At 40.6% G+C, this 20,435-nt stretch overlaps 1 protein-coding gene across 4 annotated transcripts in view; it reads left to right on the plus strand.

The window, feature by feature from the left end:
• LOC109864261 (neutral ceramidase) overlaps positions 1-19,736 on the plus strand; it is a 37,533-nt gene extending 17,797 nt beyond the window's left edge. For all 4 annotated transcript variants that reach the window (XM_020421848.1, XM_020445312.1, XM_020421868.1 and 1 more), the window contains exons 8-15: positions 14,712-14,834; positions 14,914-15,108; positions 15,537-15,767; positions 16,049-16,144; positions 16,672-16,845; positions 18,880-18,995; positions 19,129-19,297; positions 19,437-19,736. In XM_020421848.1, coding sequence (XP_020277437.1) covers positions 14,712-14,834; positions 14,914-15,108; positions 15,537-15,767; positions 16,049-16,144; positions 16,672-16,845; positions 18,880-18,995; positions 19,129-19,297; positions 19,437-19,481 — 1,149 coding nt within the window. In that variant the 3' untranslated portion in view covers positions 19,482-19,736. The remainder of the gene's footprint in view (positions 1-14,711; positions 14,835-14,913; positions 15,109-15,536; positions 15,768-16,048; positions 16,145-16,671; positions 16,846-18,879; positions 18,996-19,128; positions 19,298-19,436) is intronic.
• Positions 19,737-20,435: the final 699 nt, after the last annotated feature.

The following is a 20,435-nucleotide window of genomic DNA, read 5'->3' on the forward strand; positions in this document are numbered from 1 at the left end:
CGAAAAGAAGAGAGATTACGAAAAAACGTCTTGCCACCTGACTTGAGCGCGCGGAACACGTGTCTCTCTTTCTCTCTCACTCTCTCTCTTTCTGTCTCTCTCGATTACGAAAACGAGGCGAAAAATTTCACGTGATGTAATCTAACAGATGTAAGCAAGACGTAAATCATATTCCGAAATACTTATGTTACATTGCGTGTGTGAAAACGAAATACGAGTTTAAATTGACACGACGCGCTCGTTACACATAAGGCAAAATAAAAAGACGTAAATCTCGCGCGTGTTCTCATATCGAAACAAAAATAAATTCGCGCTGTTCGTTTCGAATTTTGTATCTCGTTTTTTTTTTCTCTCGATCGCAAAGCGAGAAATGGTTTACAGCGTTTGGCAATACGCGAATGTTCTTATTACGTGTACAAGGAACTGAATTCTCGAAGATGTCAACTATACGTTCGACAGAGGCGCGGTGGTGCAGCTTCTGTTCTTCCATTCTTCGCTTATGCAATTACCGACAAAGACCGTTTGTCTTCGCGAACGCGCAATGCTTATTTCTTTCGCGCGTGAAGCGTACCTACACATCATCGTCGTTCCGCGAAGCACGATCCGAGAGTCAGGCGCTGTTAAAAAAAAAAAAAAAAGGTCGGTTCCGCCCGAGCGATTAGCCGCACGATTTATCTGGATCAAGATCGCGAGCGACGAGACAAAACCTTTTTCGATCTTATACAATTAGCCCAAATTCTTTTGTCGCGCATTTTACGCAAGACAACTTACTTCTACGTTCAATGTTTCTCCTTGATTGCGTGACCATTATTTTCGTGCGACATGTTGAAATCGATTGCTTTATGATAAAACGCACACAAGCGCACGCTCTTGTGCTGATTGCGCGCGCGATCGTTATTTAATAAGTTTGATCGATCATTTGAAAGATTCGTAATGTATTAGTTTTTTTTTTGTTTTTTTTTTTGTTCTAATAGAATCTTTTTTTTGCGATACAATATCAAGTTTGTTTTGACATTTAAAAAAAAAACACCGTAAGCAAAAACAGAATAAAATATTTCACTTCCTTTGGTTAAGACGAACAGTTGTTATGTTTGTCCAAAATGGTCCGTGTTATCCGATCCGCTTGCCGTTCAACACGCAGACAGGATCATCTACGTAATCTGCGCGAAGTCGCTCGTCACGCTCGCAAATATTTCGCAACTCGCGAGGCGTCGAATCGCGCGCGCTATATATTTTAGAAAGAAATTTAATAAGACGGCTCTAATATAATGGAGCTAATAGAAGCGCGCTTCTTTTTCACCCAATGACATTGTCTGCTGAAGGCATAATATAATAGAGGACTGCTCGCTTCCGCGGACGATTTCGTTAACCATCGAGATATTGCCGCTTTCTTTCGACGTTCCGAGCCAGCCCGTTTCTTACGCAGTTGCTTATTACTTGGCTACGACTGTGGCAACGTGGTGGTTTCATAAGGGAATCTGGTGCCACGCTGAATTAAGTTCGGTCGTCTACTCTCGAATCTCTTTTTTTTTTTTTTTTTTTTTTGAGAGGACGCAGTGACAACGACAATGGCTCGATGACGGCTCCAAGGATCGTCGCATGTTTTTATAGATAATTTAGTCTAAGCGGTTTACTTTGCGCGCGGTTTATACTACTTGAGAGATAAGTGAAACCGTGTCTGTGTGTGGAGTGCAATGGTAAGAGGTGCGCTCTCTTTTTTTTTTTTTTACGACGAGGAAATTTCTTCGAGCAGTTTAAAGATCACGAATTTGATGAAGAAATAGAAAAGAAACTTAAGACACATATTTTAATATCTAATTAATAGTTTTATCAATATATATATATATATATATATTTGTTTATATTTATGTGAGTAAACAAATATCGTCATGCGATTAACAAAACTGGTTGTTTTTCAATTAATTTCGCAAAAAGTAGCGTCGAAGAAAATAACGATGGTGCGTCGACGATATCAATCCGCTTGTCGTGCGATATGTGTCAGCATCCGCTCGTTAATCGAAGGTGAAGAATAATTACGTAATTGCGTGTCCTTCGTGGACAACTTTACTTTGGACAAAATAGGGCGTAACACTGCGGGTGACACGTAACAATACGCTTGTCATAAGGATCATAATGGCAAGAATAACAGGGGCACGATGTTCCTTTCTCATCGTCTAACTAAGTAGTTAACGACATTGTCTGCTCGCTCGCGCAAAACGCGCCTACTTTTCAGCGAGATTTGCGTTTGAAGAGGAAATTACTCTCTCCGTTAATGCTGGATAATTCTGTCCGCAACACGTAGCAATTTTATAATTGCGTTTAAACCGGTGTGTATGCATTATATTGATGAGTTTCTGTCAAGTTAGTCATGTTCGAGGACCAATTAAAATTGCATTTAGATTGCAGCGCTATTCAGAGGTTTTCGCCGGAGCGAAACAACCATCGCTGCCATTTAAACACGCAAAGCTTGCGTTACAATTTTAACTCAATCACACGTGCGCGTATGAATTATGTTTGTTTATCTGATAAAATAATTTTCTCACTACGCAGTTCGTGGATGTCCGCGATTTTTTAAGCTGAAAATTTCCCACGAACAGGCGGAAGGATTACGCAACATACATAACATTTTTACATTTTTTAAATGTTGAAGTTTTCAAACAAGAAAAAATTACGTATCAGTGTTACGTATTTTGTCACTTTTTTTCTAATGATTTTTCGTTAAACGTTACATACATACATTGTGTCTACATCTCGCGGTAACGATATATTTAACAGTTCGTTGCATCAAAACGCGTGTAGTATATTAGATCGGCGTTCGTGTTTGCAAATAATCCGCTGCAGAAAATCTGAACAAATGTCACTCTCGCGTGATTATCTCGTTGCTCTCACCAAATTCTTTTGTCTAAAAAAAAAAAAAAAACCAAAAAAAAATCCAGAAAAATGAAGCATCGTCACGCAACGTCATGCGATATAGCGCAAGACACGAATACACGCGTCGTCGTATTTTCGATGAAAGGATCGTCCATTATTCAACGAGTCTATTTTGTCATCGAACAAGTCTCTCTAACGTTCCATTCCGCAACATGGAAGAGAACCACAATCCGTCTTACGATTCTAATAACCGTGAAGTCGTGAGAGGTTCATTCGTGACCGTAATGTGAAAGAGGGTCGGCGGCAGATACGCTTGATGATGTAATGCGGAGCAGTGCATACTATGTATATATACAATATACATAATAAGAATGCGTATTACGATCCACAGCTGGAAAAAATAGACATTTTCAGGTGTGTTTGCATAAAGAAAGAAAAACAGAATTCATCAAATTTATATTTTTATCAACTGATCGTCTTATTCTTCTTTGCGTCTTACGTATCAAAATGTCATCTTAATTAAGACAGAGCAAAGAAAGAGGGGCGACAACTGGCCGCGACAGATAACGAGACCGAAATAAATCTCAGACTCGGTCGGATTAGTTCTCATCGTCAGTTCGACCGCCAACAAACATGAGAATTTAGTACTTTCTTATCCGTCGAGTCATCGACTAATTGGTCACGTATCGCGCAGTTAGGTATTATTCACTTTAATTATTCAGACGCGGCGGCGAGTAGAGAACGCGCGACGCTAATCTCCACATGTGGCCAATCCGAGCGGGACTTCCGTTTGACTTGGCGGGCTTTGTGTACAAAACCCTGGACTCGTTACTCTCTCTCGATGTCTCTCGCGCCGTCCTTTTCTCTTGCTCTCCTGCTGTCACGCCTGTGTCAATTCGCGGCGTGGCCCCGCGTGCGCGACGCCGTGTGACGCAACGTATTGTTTACGAGGCGCATTTCAATACAATCGTGTGGGAAACGCGGCGCGAAACGTGGGGAAGAAATGTCTCGGCGTATCCTTGGCACACCCCGAGAGGTAACGTCCATATTATCCCGGCGGTTTAAGAGGCTGCTGCTTTCGGCCACGACGACGCTACCTAATTCGATGCCTGCCGCGTGCCGTTTTTTTTTTTTTTTGCGTCCTGTCGTCCAAGGATATCGCTATTTCCTTCTCCCTCCCACGAGACCACCCATTATCCACCCACTGACGTCGCGATTTTATTGGCATCCTTGCAGTTATATACCAGGGCTTTCACATAACAACCTTCCTGCCCGGGGTCCTTATAGTTCTCTTAGAGCACACGTAATCTCGACGAAACTGCTCATTCTCAACGTAACCAGATGGACATTTATCGCAATAAAACACAGAAGTATAAAACGCCTTGTCCAGGATGTCTCCCATCATGGTCGACTGTAAATGTCACGAATCATACAGCGGTGTATTGCAAAAAGAAGATTTCATATACTCGGATGTGTATTTTTACGCGATAAAAACCAAAACTTAAATGATGAAAAAAATATATAACAAACTTCGTTCAAAATCAATTTAACAGCCGCGAAGGCATCATCTTCGCGAGGCGCGCGAACGTAGATGTAACTATTTCTTGGAATCGATTAATTTGCCTCGCAACGCGAAACGCAACGCAAACCCGCGATGCTTACATACGCGCAACACGCAATGATTTACATGTATCCGATAACGTATGACATTGGAGCGTCGCGATATTTTCCACGTGGTTAAGCACGAGGCGATACAATGGAAGCTGCTAATGGTATAAAATGATAAGTTTAATGTAAGAGATGGCGATCGGTTAATTGTCCTGATACACGACATCCGTGGTAGTGGATTTAACCGCACTCCGGAATTTGCAGACAATGGCAGTGGCTTGAATGGAGTCACGCGGTGGTTTGAATGGAACATGGTTGCGAACGATACGAACTTTCTGCGACGCAAAATGATTCCTACTTCTCTCTCTCTTTCTCTCTCTCTCTCTCTCTCTCTCTCTTTCTTTCTTTTTTCTCTCCCCTCGTAGTAAACAAATTTATGCGATTTTAAACGAGGAAGATATATCAAAGCTTCAGACACACTCCTCTCGTGTTCGCTGCCTCCAATTAATTGCGTCATTACGTAACTCTCGGTCATCTAACGAGGCAGTTTGCGGTGTCACGTGGAAACCGCTTCGCGCGTTTGCGGTTAATATAGAATTTGGTTTATTTAACTAACAAAATGATTCAGCAACACAACTCGCGCGGTTTTCACCGACGCGCGATGTGCCGATCATCGTCATTCAATGGCACGCTGCCGGCGGCGGAATATTTATGGCAACGTTACACAGCATATTTTGTTGCGAGAGGAAATGTCGTGTATTACGGCACGAGAAATTGAAGGCAAAAGTGTTCTGACATGTTTTTCAGGATGAGTTCGCGCTCGTCGTCGATAACGCATCGTCGTCGACGCGCGCCGACGACGGATGCGCTTGTTATTCTGGAACAGTAGAACCCGATGTATACTATATGTATGAGCATAACAAACGAACGCAGAATAACTGGCGTTCCTTTGGACGGTTTTCGTCAACGCGGCCATTCAACAGCAAACGAGAGTGAAACCTCTCACCGCGGTTGAATAACCGTGTCGTAAGACGTCAAGAAGTCCGGACGTTTTTCTTCCCGCTTGGATCTTCCTGATATACGCGTGTCTTTTATTATTCCGTGCGGATCAAAAACTGGAGCGCACACGCCGGCGAAATCGATTCGCGCGCGGTCGTGACGAGTGCGATAAACATCGGTCGTGATACGTACGTGTATATTTTTAGAGAGAGAGAGAGAGAGAGAAAAAAAAAGAAAGAAAGAAAGAGAAAGGGAGAGAGAGAACCAATTCCCGAATCGGACGTTATAATCGTAACACGATCGCGATAATCGCGATCACTTCGTGTAATAACGCGAATAAAGAAGAGACACCCCGATATGAATTTACAGAACTGAGATAATCCAAAAAAAAGAGATAGAAAAAAAAGAGAGATAAAAATGACAATGCTAATTCGGAAAAACGCTGTGTAATTCCCCGGTCGCGTTATTGTGCAAACGTTGTTATTATTTATTAATTTATTAATCGCGACGTGTATCGAAAATACATTAGACGTCATTTAGGTTGGTAATCTCTCGTCGAGAATGACCGCGTCGCGCGTCGCGGTTTTAATTGCGCCGCAGGGCAATTTTATCCCACGCCGGAACAACTCCACACGCCCTGATATTACCGCTTGTGCAAGGGTCGATTAGCGGCGCGGTAGAGTCACCGTCGTGAGTAAGACGACGACGCTGAGGTGACTCGGGGCTATGGGAGCAATAGAGAGAGAGAGAGAGAAGGATAAAAAAAAAAAAAAATAGAACGAGTCACTACGATCCACGTGTTTACACGTTCTTGTTCCCACGTCTCAAAACAGGGCTCCGCAATCGCGCAGCATCTCAGCCTCATTATGTGGCTTATCTCACATCTAGACGGAGACAGACTCCGCTTCCGTGGCTGAAAGTCTCGGCTGTGCATGTTGTGTACGTCAGAGAACGAAGAATCGACGAATTATATACGTAACATTTCTGATCAACAGCGAGTTACGTTTTGTCTTGACGAAATATTTATTAGTCGCGAATTGAAAGTAATTTTATTAAAAAATTTTATAAAAAAAAGACACTTTACACGTAAAACTAGAAAAGTTTTTTTTATTTTTTGAATTTGAATAACTAATTAAATCTCACTGTTTAATTCGATATGTATAATTTCTAGATATTTCTGTTCAAAGAGATCTGAAGTTAAGAGAAAAGTTTTTAGTGTGCTATCGCGCGAAATATAATTGTCTCACACCTAGACCACCGGTCGGACTCGGTGATTCCTAATAATGATCAATGCGGCGAGATGCGTGGGCGTTGATTGCGCCTGTATTGCGATTAGATCTGCTTCATGCGATTCGTCTCGATGAGAAGCCGTTTCCAAGGTAGGCCGGATGATAGTCCGTACACAGTCGTTGCCGACTTTATCTCGACGTTACACCGAAGGCAAAAGAGCGAAGCCGCAGTGGTAATGACGCAGGTGGGAAAGCGCGGCCGAAACGAGGTTGTCTCGGCTTGCCGCCTTGAAGAAGCTCGCGCGAGCTCGTTCCGCGATCTTCCAAGAACGCGCGTAGCCACGCCTAGCGTCTCGTTGCGAATTGCGGAATGTCGCGATTTTTTTTTTTTTTTACGCGTCCGTGCAAGGACGACTCCGCTTCCGACTTCGCTTTGTGCTGGCTGGTTCCATTATACATAAGCGATTATTATTCGAATAATCTCGCGATGGCCATCTCGCCATGGAGTTCTGGAAATTGCGTAGAAATTCCGTCGGCGGCAGCTAATTTGAAAAGTGACAGGATCCCTCAATGTCTCCCCCCGCTCACTCACTTTCGAGAATCGTCGAAACAAAAATGAATAAGGAAGAAAGAAAACGATAATGTACATGTTGCGCGTGCGAACGCGAACGCGTGCCTTCTCCCAGTTCATTACATCAAACGCATCTACGCAACGTTTTTTAATTAATAAAATTGCGGCCACTATTCGCACTTGTATTGACGCAACGTTCCAGACAATTTTTGATGCGTAAGTTTTGCTTTTGGTTTATTATGATAATGAAAAATTACGTGAAATATGTGTGTAACAGTGATAACATCGCTGCTTTACAAGCACACCACTATCCGCTTAATAAAGACTCGTTTTCTTTAATAGTTAAATACGTACAATATGTCTAGTTAAATTCGCATACCTATAATAAAAAAAAAAAAAAAAAACGAATGTAGAACGGAATTTCAGGCCACGCTCGTGGGTAGTGCTCGTAAGTTTCGTTAATTGCTTGCTATTGCGCTGAAGATATATCTACCTGCTCGTATTGTACGTCTAATTGCTTTATTTGCATGGGAAGTGTTTCGCGCGGTACGCACTTACGAAATTTTATCACCTTCGCCGAAAAAATGTCTTGCGCGTATGTTGCGTCGTTTCTGTTCTTACCAGAACTTAACATACAATACAGAGAGCAAAAACAGTTTGCTGTTGCAGAGAGACCGACGCAGTTGCTGCATATATTTTCTATAAAAATAATTTATAGAAAAACGATGGTTTCTATTTTATATAAAAATTTATATAAAAATTTGTTTTATATAAAAATGATTCAAAGTTACAGCGTAAAAAGTGTTTGAATAAGAATTCTTGTTTTTTTTTTTTTTTTTTTTGTAAAAACTTAAAAATATTTTCAGAAACATTGCTTTATTTTTATAATATAAAAAAAAAAAACTTTCTCAGTCAGCGTTTCGTAACAAGTCAAGGATACCTGTCATCTACGTTCATTTACGCTCTAAATTAATTGTCCTCGCGTATTGGTTGCCTGCTGCGCGTTCACGATTCTAATTAATATCGTAAACATTTGCTATAGATCATTGAACGTCAACGTTTGATATTGATTAACGTAGATATTAATGCTGCCATCGGTTTATTAACGTTTGTACGATTGTCGCGGGCGTCAATTACAGATCGTCGAATAATCTAATCTTTATATCGTACACAAATCTCTGTGACACTAGAATATCCGACATCAATATGCAAATTAAATGCTTCCCTTTCTTTTATTTGTTATTCTAATTTTAGTTTGTTTTACGAGTACTTTTTTAAGAGTACTTTTATTTCTTATCTTGTGCACAGTTTTTCAACAAACACAAATTATAACGCAATCAATATAGAAGTGAATTCTCGTTCTAATAAAAAACCGCAATCAATCAAAACATCTCTTCCTTTTTTTTTATTCATTATCTAGCTTTTATCGTTTAATTTATTAGATAATGTATTTGTAGTTAGCTATCACGTGTCAATTCTAACTCACATGTCTCGCGCACGCAAACGTTAAGCCTCGCGGGCTCTCCGTTTGTTGTGAGATTTATCATTTCTGTGTACAATATCAACTGGTTTTGTGCAAATGTGTTCGTGTGTGCGTATGTGTGTGTGGAATTGACGGATTTAATTTGCCGGCGGTCACAACAAACATATGTACCGCTAATTTGACATTTCTCCAGCGCGTTATAAGTTTCTGTGTACAATGTAATGTTAAACGCGCGCTTGTGTAGGTCCCCCTTGCTTTAATCAAACTTTATTATAAACGATATTTGAATATGCGGGATCCGTGGACGAGGAAAGTAATTAGAAAACGCGACCGGTAATCGTCATACGAGACGTAGATTATATACGCAGGAAATTCAATATGCGGGAGATTCGGAGAGGCCATTGCATTTCAATTAAGCGAATTAAAGTCAGCTGCGTGTATTATCAGCAAAATAGATGCATTGATTCAGGAGCGAGTCCAAAGAAACATTTCTTGTACAACAAGCGATGACGATTACACTTTGTCATCTTCTGTCTATCGCAGTACAAGACGCAATAAATTTCTTACACTATTCCCCTTTCTCTTCCGATTTGCTTCGATTCGAGATTGCGTTTCTTCGTGTTCGCGTTGCGTCGTCGTCGTCGTTAAGCGAACTGTTTGCGATTTGTTTCGTATAATATGCTATTCTACGTTTCCGATGTGGAGCGTGTTACAAAGCGATGCGCGACTTCTGTACGAAGTTGTCTGTCTTCTTCGCGCGAAAATCCTAGTCTAGTTCTGTAAGCCGCGGTCTCCGGATCTCGTACTAATCGAGCGGAAAACTAAATTAAAAGTTTTGAAGCCAAGCGCGCGTCTAGATTGCGACCTCAAGCAAAAAGTAGATAACAAATAGCCTCCGCCATTATCTTTGTCGGACTGATATAACGATTCACCTCGAGGGCTCAAGCTCAAAAAAAACGAGAAAGATTTCCATCTCGCCCGAATGTTCTCCATGATTAATGTCATCTCGTGTGATTCCACTTTCTTTGTAATTATATTTCGCAATAATTCCGACGTTTACTACGAAAAGGCATTAAGTATATCGGATACGCGATCGCACACTTCGATATCAGAAGTCTATATCGGCGCGCCTGTTCCCTCGCCTCGTAATTTAATCGCCTCTTCTTTTTCTCCGAGAGAAACTGTTTTTTTTTCTTTTTATTGCCTGCGTGAAAAACTTCTCGTTATCTGTGTGTGTGTGTGTGTATGTGTTTTTCTTTTTTTTTTTTTTATGAAACGTTACAACGCGAAAGCCGCACGATGTTTTGCAAAACACGTACCTAGGTGCTTCTCCCCGAAAAATATTTGCGCAAATGCATTTGTGTGTATCACGCCGCCCGAGGTCATTAGAGCAAAAGAATGTTTCACAGCACGTTCTACGGTTTACAATTTTCCGCGAAAGTATAAAAGTTAAACTCTCCCGAGAGCGATGAATGAAAAATTGTTCTTTGATCTCCAGAGTTTGAGACCGCGATTTTAGTTAGAACATTTATCATATACATTTGATCGTAGAACTGTAAATGATCAAATCGCACCGTTTCGCACAGTGTTTTTGCTGCGTTCATTTCCTCTAACGCGTTAGGTATTACGATGAGGTTTCCGCAACGATAAGAAAAAATAGCGTGTTATTTCAAGCCGCTTTAAGTTCCCATCTCTCCGTTTCTCAAAGCGTTCAATTACTTTTTGTTATCTCCGGTTTGTTTACACCCCTGGTGTTATGCGTTCTTGACAGAGCGGGACTAAGAGCCTCGAACGCAATAATGAACCAGCTACTTATTCGCGTGATTGATGGCGATTTAAGTGAACAACGTCGCGCAGTTGTCTCCCATGTGATCGAGTTACCCGAGAGTGCGAGAGTTTGTGTGATCTTTCTCCCGTGTTAGCTCGTCGAGAGAGATTTTCCTAAAAGAAAACTCGTTACACGAGCTTGACAATGTAACTTTAATTGCGTGGCGCCACGCATCTATTTGCGAACGCGCTCTCTGAAGCGGCATCCGATTAACGCGCCTTTTTATTCTTATAACTCGCACGTAGTGCACTTACCGGCGTAGTGCCTGCAAATGTGTACTGATGTGAACCGCCCACACGATGATGCGCGATTGAGGTGTTGTTCGACAAAACAATACCTATCTTTATAACGTCATTAATAACGTGATATCGATTCCGCGCCACGATAAGATGTATTCAAAGGTCTCGCTCGGGGTGAGTCTTATGTTTGGATCTGCGCGTAACGACACGGTCAATGCACGCAAACACGGACTCTTACGAAATTACTTATCCATAAAACAAATTACCACAAACACGTCAAAATTGTATTCGGTTTTTACGAACATCAATCTAATTACGTGTCAGATCTCAAGATTCAGGAATTTTCTTTAGCAAAGCAAATCCGAATGTTGATTAAAGCAAGACTTGGGCGGCAGCGAGAAAATACCGCAATTAGGCTTTCACGAGGTTGGCAAAGAGGAAGTTTCGTCGTATCATCTAATTGTTTGCTCGCTCTCAATCTTATTGCTGAGTCAATCAGTGCGTAACGTAATAATGCGAATAATTTTAGATTAAGTAGATATAATAAGTGGAGTAAAACATTTTTACGTAATTCGCGTAAATGTATATTCTCTGAAAATGATGTTACATTCGCGTCGTCGACTCTTATTTACTTTATTCTCGTCTCTTAAGCTGACAATATATATAATCCAAACATACGCAATATATTACACGCGCCTCTCATGACGCGATTTCTTGATTGCCTCCTTGTTATTATTATACAATTTGTTTTGCTTTCAAAACGAAACTTCGGTCGTTCCATATTATCGCACCACGATCGAAATAACAGAAATAACCATATGCTTCAAACCACCGGATACGGATTCATGTTAATGAGAAGAAAGATACTTTTTTCAATTGGGATTAATTAAATCTTCCGGTACGAAAAGTTTCCACAGACCGCGTTTTTTTGTTATCGTCGATTGGCGCGCAAAATCAATCGCCTACTACGTGCGGAAACGTACCGAATCCCGCAGAGTTAATCGATAATTTCACCCGCGTCGAGGAAATCGAAAAAAATAATGACCGACAATCTGCGTGTAACTGATTGTGAGTAAAACGGACGAGTTCGGGTGTTACGGCGCGGAGTGATTGATTGTTCGACTTATCTCTAATCTCACCGAAATTCACCGAGTTTGCTATCGGGTTCGTGAAATCGGCGTCACGGTCGTTTGCACGTCATTAAAATTAATTAGATGTTATTAGGATTTAGCCGACCGGTTAGGTACGGTATGTCGCAGCTATATCTAATGGTACAATATAGTAGTCTCCCGCTCGTTTGCGGACGAAACGTCGAGTTCCACCATAGCGCTCTTCGAGCACTATTGTACCACATTAATCTGTCGCTCGTGACGTCGCATTACGAAGAGATAAAATAAAAAAAAATGATACTTGCAAGCACAAAAAATTCATACACGTGTCGTCTTGTTACTGCGTCGTATTTGTGAGTCTATTCATTCGTCGTTGATTTTCCTTCTCGCGCGCGACCGAAATATCTCTCCTCGCACGCGTAACGACACATCTCTCTTTCGCTATTTACTTTCCCTCGCATCAAACGCGGCCGTAATAAAGACGTCTGTCAGAATATTACACATCCGCGATGAGTCGCCGAATACAAATGTTCGCACAAAATGATTATTCACGATTTTGTGCGTGGACTTCCGAGGATTCTACACGTTCCGCTACACGGAACAAACTAAGAAAAAGTGAAAACAATTGCGCTGCTTGGACAAACGAGAGCAGAATTTTCTATCGACAAATCCGAGTGGAACAAATTTATTGGATAATTTATTAAATTTATTTATTAAATTTATTGGACTCTTTGGATTTTATTTATTTTTACCTGTGTACTTCGTCCGAACAAAGCAAATGTTTAATTTTGCTTTTATACGTGTCCATTTATTTAACTTTTTAACGGTACGCGTAAGAAAAGTGAAAACCCACGCGTTCATCTGCGAGTGAATCGCTCACGATGGGGAAACATTCGAGCCAAAAGAACAAATTAAACGTAGTTCCCAGTGGTAAATATTAAACAACGCGCAGGATCGTGAAAAAGAGCTGAAAATTCTCGCGATTACGTCCGTATACAATAAGAAAATCTGGATCACGGCGCGGCTCGGTTGCGAGAACGAATTACCAACATCACAAAAGGCAAAAGCGAGCAATCAGGACGCGCAAGTAAAGCACATTCAAGCGTACATTCACGTATTCGCAAACTGCGGCGAGGTCCGGCGTGTTCCAGAAATGGACAGAGAGGCGTGTTTCAGTAGCTTTCGCTGTTCGCGCGCAGAAAGCCCCGTAATACAGAAGCTCTGCAGCGATAATTACCATATATTCGCATGCTCCTTAAGCATGACGGGGGCATGACCGGGAGGCTTCGCCGGTTTCGTGAAGAGAGATTAGCATCATAAAGGCGAGAGGGAAACAGTTTCCACTGGGCGAGAAGACGCTCCTCACGAAAGACGCCTCACGCGTGCGTGCCGCGCTCGCTCGCGTGCATTCCACGATATATCCTACGACATCTCATGAAAATGCGAGTCGAGTTTTTTTTTTTTAAATTCTTTTTGAAACTGCACTTCCGCCGTTCGTCGTGTGCCTATATTTCGTATTCTTTTGAATCTTTTGTTTTCAGTAGACGACAGACGCGCGCTATTAAAGACCACGTTATTCATCGTATGTATTGAAAATCCATATAGTTCAAGTTACATGTATACTATAGATTTTTAATATTAAAGAAAGAGAGAGAGAAAGAGAAGAGAGGATCTGATGCGTCACACTATGTTGCCGTTGTGTTTCATGAAAAAGTTTAAGCGAGTAGAATCGGATTAAACAAGACGTGCTCTATCTTCATAATATCTGGCACCTAGATAATTATAATTAGTATAGTAGCTACGATAATGCTTATATATAGCGTTAAAGCTGCTTTCGTGTTTCCTATGGTACAATATTTTGTATTTATCTAATAATTTAATCAAAGAGGAGTGCGAGATATATATACGTATGTATGCGCGCGCGCGTGATATTTTCTTTCTTGTTCATTTTGCTGTGAATTTGTACGAAATTATCTACAGGGAATTTCTATTAATGCGTAATAGCTATTAAATACCGTATATTATTAAATATCCAATTTTAAAACGGTTTTTGTGTTTCAGTCAAGGCAAGCAAAGTGCAAGATGCAGTTAGGTGTACGATGAGCTAATTAATTAGTGCAGCTCTTTGTTTGTTTATAAAATAGGAAATTCAATTAATTAATTCCTTAAACTCTCTCTCGTTTGTTTCGTGCAAAGCGAACATCTGTCTGTATAGATCGCAAAAGCATACATGTGCGATCATGTGAAAGACATTTAAACGTGTACAAATAGAGAAACAGAGAATTTCTGCGTAACGCAATGTTCTGCTTTCGCATTTTTTCTACATAAATAATCAAAATTCATCGATTACATTGGATTAATCTCGCGGCAATGGCAAACCGCAAGATATCGAATCAACACTTCTCATTACTTTCAGATCTATCAATCCGCGCTTATTGATTCATACGGTACGTGAAACCTTCGCATATTTCCGCATGTAACCGATTTTCCCGCGCAAGGAAATCAAAGACCGCTATCACTGACAACTTTGATAATCAATACGCGTATTTGTCTTATCTGTTTTACGCGCAATAAATTCTCGTTGTGATCAATCATAATCAGATATCGCGCGTTTTTCCGCATGATCGTAGAAATGCACTGCGAGACGAAGGAGAGAAAATCTTTTATTCTTGCGAATTCCTGATACATCAAATGAGAATTTTTTTTTCTTTTTTATACACGCGTACAATTGTTCTTGTCAATTTGATAGGTTTTTTTTTTTCAAATTTCCGCAGCGATTGTGGGAAAAAGGCAAAGCGGCGGAAGTGGTCGGACCGGTGCGAGTGATTCATCGGTATGTCAATATGCCAGAACAGTCTGCGGAATTTTATAACGAGACGACGAAAAAGATGGAAGAGGTAAATATCAGTTGTTACTCGGTAGCCTCAGGAAGAAAATTGTCGTCAGGATTTACTCAGAACGTTACTTTTTTGACAGGTGCGCGGCTGCGTACCGGCCATGGGCTACAGCTTCGCAGCTGGCACCATAGACGGACCCGGTTCTTTCGCCTTCGAGCAGGGAACAACGACGCCAAATCCATTTTGGAACGCCGTGCGAAATTTTCTGGCCGCCCCGACGGAGAACGACATTCGCTGTCACGCCGCAAAGCCTATTTTACTGGCCACCGGACGAGTGAGTTTATCTTTTTTTTTTTTTTTACCTTTTTTTCTGCGGATTGTTTTTTTCTCCGCACAGCCCACATTGTGATCTCAAATCTATCACCAGTGTGTAATTATTATTGCCATTAGTGTGCAATTAGATGTACGATTAGCGCGAGATGCGATGATTGCGTAGACGTCAGAGATTTTTCTCACAGATACTCTTCTGTACGAAGAAGTACTGACAATAAAATTCAGGGGAACGTGAATTATCGCGTTCCGATAAGGTAACGATTTGCGATTTGTATGGAAAAAAACTGCTAAGCGTCACTTAGCGGTTACGCGCGCGATTTACTGCTGTGCAATTAAAAAAACGCGTCTGTAAAATAGCGCGAGTCGTACGCGCGCGATATCGCGTCGGCCGCTTAATCACCGAGAGTTACGTTTTTCCGCTTGTTTCAGATGAGACTGCCGTATCAGTGGCAGCCGAGAATCATCTCGACTCAAGTCGCCATGATCGGCAGCGTGTTCATCGCCGGCGTGCCCGGCGAATTCACGACAATGTCCGGAAGAAGATTGCGAGAGGCCATCAAAACCGTCGTGAACGATGCGTTCGACGACGAAACGTTCGTAATAGTCGCGGGGCTTTGCAATACGTACAGCGATTACATAACCACGCCCGAGGAGTATCAAGTAAAGAGTGTTCATTGTTATTGCCAAATGTATGCACTTGCTCGCTCGAAAGAATCGAGACTACTTGGGAAGCTTCCACGTGGAACACGCGCGTCCCGCGAAATTTTCTATTTTGCGTAGCGCAAGCATTTTGCTTTTGGCGAAATAAAACTGCGAAGTAAAATTGTTAGAAGTATAAAATCAGGTCCGAGAACGCGGCGCGTTTCTCATTCCGTATCGCGCGCTCATTTCGTCATGAAATGCATAATGCATATAATAGTCGCTGAATTATTAACTTTCAGATTCAGAGGTACGAAGGTGCATCGACAATATACGGGCCGCATACGCTTACAATCTATTTGAAGCAATATCAAGAGCTGGCACAGGCAGCCGTTCAAGTGAGTAAATAGCGAAATTATACGCAACATGAAAAGTGCATTTTTAAGTGTATCTCTACGAGGTGCTTTTTCTTCGTTAATATTTTAAAAACTCAATGACGCGATTTCGAAAGTTATTTTATTATTTTTAAAAAACAGTTATTTAAGTTTTTTTTAAATTTGTTTAATCATACACATTTTTTTTAAATAATTGTTTATGCCATTGTGTGCGATCGCTGCAAGTTCTCTTCGTGTCGCATTCCGCAGAATGGGATTTCTCGTAAAAGTTTGCATCGAATTGTCGCGCGAAAAAAATAACGTTTTGCTGGAATAGCAGGAACATTGCTCTATGGCCAGCGAGCAAGATTCATCTTGTTTGAATTTTGTGCCAATAAAACGTTTTTTGGCGAGACAAAAAAAATTTTCCTTGCCAAGTTTTCCTTGCCGCTATACATATAATGGTAAAACTTTTTCTTTTCCGCGCCTGCACTATAAGATTTATACCCAACAAAACACGCTATTTTCTTGCTGTCTTACGTATATTACAGAAGCGGACGCTTTCGCCGGGACCGTCGCCTCCGGAGCTTCTGCAGAGTAGATTGATTACTCTTGTTCCTCCCGTGTTGTATGACACCCCGAAATGGGGCTTCAACTTCGGCGACGTGACACAACAGCCAGTTCAGAAGGTCGTATCACCCGATGACACGGTCACGGCGACTTTTGTAAGTTTGTCTCTCTTTTTATTTTTTTTTTTTTTTTTTTGCATCGTTACTTTACAACAACGGTAAGATTTCAGTAAATCGCTTTAAAACCGTCGCAACAACCGTCGACAAACGTTGCGCTAAATTCGCCGTGCGTACATATCGATGTTACACGAAATAATAATAATAATAATAATAACAACTTTATTGAACATGTATATTAGCAAAGAATATTACAGTAATTTATATACGTAAGCGTAAACATGGTTCGAATGGCGAGGCAACGGCAAATATTGCTGATATAATGCCTGATCAGAACAATAGACAAAATAAAGTAGACTAACAGTAATTAATGAACAGATGAGAAAAAAAGAAAGAAACAATATGCCTGAAACAAAAGTTATAAGTGTGTCTTAATAAAAATCGCCGTTGAGCGAAATGAGCAGAGAGAATTTTGATCACGAATATGTGAAGGCAACAGATTATAATATTTAACAGCAGTATACGAGATGGAATTTCGAAATACTAACGTAATTGAATTCAAACACAGATTAAACCGCAATTCCATTTTGAAAATGCGACGATGTAGGTTGCCTCGCGAGCCATCGAGGACGACGACGCTAATCGACGATGCGAAATCGGCCGATTCCTATGCGAACCGTGCGGACTGACTGTGTGTCTATAAACAACGTAATAATGAACTTAATGTTACGCTGTGCATTACAAATCGTTTGATGAACGTTGATTATATGATTAATAAATGCGCGCGCGCAGAAATCATAGGAAAACTCGCGCGCGTTCGCAATAATACTACAAACTAAATTGTGGATACAACGTGATGATTATCGAATTTCTTCGTATCGCATATTGCGCATTATGTTATTAAACAATTATCACGACTAATATTTTTAGTTCGACTGTGTTATCTTTGAATTATTACGTTTATTTTTGCTAAACGTTATGAGTGTTTTATCGAAACGCACGACACGTACGAACATACGTATTTTCCATAGTGGAAATTTCCGAGCGGAAAGACAGAAATTGTTCTGTTTATTACAGGCATGATGGGGAAACATTCCGCCAAAAAATCGAACAAAAGAGAATAAGTTCATTTCTCCATTCCCCTCATCCGTCACACCCTCTTTATTCCTTATAGCCTCTCCAAGGCCACGAAGAACTCACGATACGAATAAACAACAAAGCAAATGGACATATAATTTCGACTACCAATAATTAATCTCAAATTTCTCGCGGGGACGTGTAATTACTCGATTAATTATTAGTTGTATGAATAATGAAAATTATGATAGAGTATATCAATTTCGTTAATTACACGTTATGTTATCAATAAACTGTGAACATCGACGAAAAGTCGATCTAATTATATGCTAATTAATTTTGATACGTGTGTCATCATCGATTTTGCCATGTCACTTGCGCTCGTGAGCCGACAAATTCTCTAATTTTCACGTCTGTGTCGATGAATATCGATACAGAGCGACAGTTAGTAGTCGCGCGTCGATCTTTCAGCGGCGGAAATCGTCGTTCGATATCAATCGTGGTTTCGAATTCACGGTTTTTTTTTTTTTTTGTTTTATCGCGATCGAGTTCGCGCGATAAAAAGTGGCGCGCGATGACGTTTTCCCGCGCGCTCGCGCAACGCTCGAAAAATAGGTTTGCCTTTTGCGAGCGGATTAAGTAACCCCGAGTAAATTGCTTTCTGGTGATAATTTCCGGCGACGGAAGGAAACGCGATGCACTGTGAAAAAGTATACGAGACACGAATCAATCATAGTCCGTGACTTACGGCGAGAATCGCATTTTGCCTGTACACCGCGAGGTCATTTCGCAACTTTCCCAGCCTTGGCTCTCGTATTGATCTCTCGGAAAAACTCTCTCAGAGGAAAGTTGATTCTGATGTCATTTAGCTTCGCGATACAAACAACATAGTAATCATTGCGGTTGATCGCAATTGACGATCCGATAAATTTGGAGTGAAAGAAAATTAATTAATATCGCAATTGTGAATAATTATATGGTGTGTGTATCGCGCAGGTTTCCGGTCATCCACGTAACAACTTGATGACGGATAATACGTTCCTAAGCGTGGAGCGATTGGAGGACGATGAGGTTTGGGTGTCAGTAGCGACGGACGCCGATTGGAACACCAAGTACGTACACGCGCCACGTTATCGCAAAATTATTTTGACACTTGACAAGAATAATTCCAAAAACTGTTGAACAAAAGAAAGAAAAAAATATATATTTAGTACAGACGTTTTTGTACTTTTGTTATACTTTTAGATTTGAATGGACGAGAACGTCTGTGGTACTAGGATCGAGTGAGGTGACCGTCACGTGGCAGGTTCCGCAGGATGTGTTGCCGGGCACATATCGTCTCAGACATAACGGATATTATCGCTACATCCTCGGTGGCGTGTATCCTTACTACGGCGTTTCCAATAGTTTCCAAGTGAGTTCTAATCTCGCGCGTACATTTGCGAAGCACTTGGAATATATACTCGGTGCATTATCGTAAAATTCAATCATTCGACAACCGTTGTAACTGCGAAAACGTACTGAACTTACTGTGTTTGCTTTTCTTTTTACAGGTGGTAGTTCCTGCACTGAATATCCGTAGACGTTACTATGGATAATTGCTTGATGTTTCTCTCGCGTGCCTTTCTTAGACGATAAGAAAATCATTACGCTTAATTTCTGACGACTGAGTCGATCCCTTATTGTAAACAAATGTTAATCACAAGCCGGGAAATTTACAAAAAGAATTATGTAAATTTATACGTAAAATATAAATTTGCATAATATATATTCGCGTGTATATGTGGCTGAAATTGTTCTTATTAATCGTGTGATATGTACATTTGTTTGTTGTGTAAATTACGCACTTTTTTATAACATGCCGTGTAAATAGACAAATTCTGCTCGAGACAAGTAGAAATAAGCTATGTATAAATAAGAAATTATGGGAAAATCTTTACACATATACACAAATGCACATACAAGCCAAACTGTGTTCTCTGAACAAATATCTTTTTTTCGCATTTGTGTCGCGTTACACCAGTTTTGTTAAGATACGATGCGTGAGATTATTTCCGAGCTTGATGTAAAACAAAAGAATTTTTACTGAAGCGTACAAACATTTTATCCATTAAGCTATAAATAAATTTAGATAGAAATAAATTTCTACGTTACAAACACGCCGTTTACGAAATTTTGCTTCTTTACTCAAGCATATTTACAACGCAGAAACATTTTTCAAAGCACGGAGAGTTTAGAGAATTGAGAGACGTTGGGAAAATATTGTGAGAATCATCTGAAAGAGAAGTTTACGAATTTTCAAAAAGTTCAATTTAAATTCGGTAAAATCGGTCACGATGTCTCGCGGAATTTTGCTTTAGAAATTCAGAGGGAAAACATCTCCTCTCTCGCGCGCAGAGACATATTCAACCATTATGTTGAAAATTATTTTTGCGATCGAATTTATTTATACGGAGATCCCTCGTAAAAAGAACCGATAGAGAGAAATATATTTGATATCTGAAGTTCCAGGTTTGTATACGCGTTAGTCAACAATAGAGTAATGTAATATT

The sequence above is a fragment of the Pseudomyrmex gracilis genome, unplaced genomic scaffold, assembly GCF_002006095.1.
Source record: "Pseudomyrmex gracilis isolate BER0280 unplaced genomic scaffold, ASM200609v1 scaffold_0, whole genome shotgun sequence".
NCBI classification, from domain to species: domain Eukaryota; kingdom Metazoa; phylum Arthropoda; class Insecta; order Hymenoptera; family Formicidae; genus Pseudomyrmex; species Pseudomyrmex gracilis.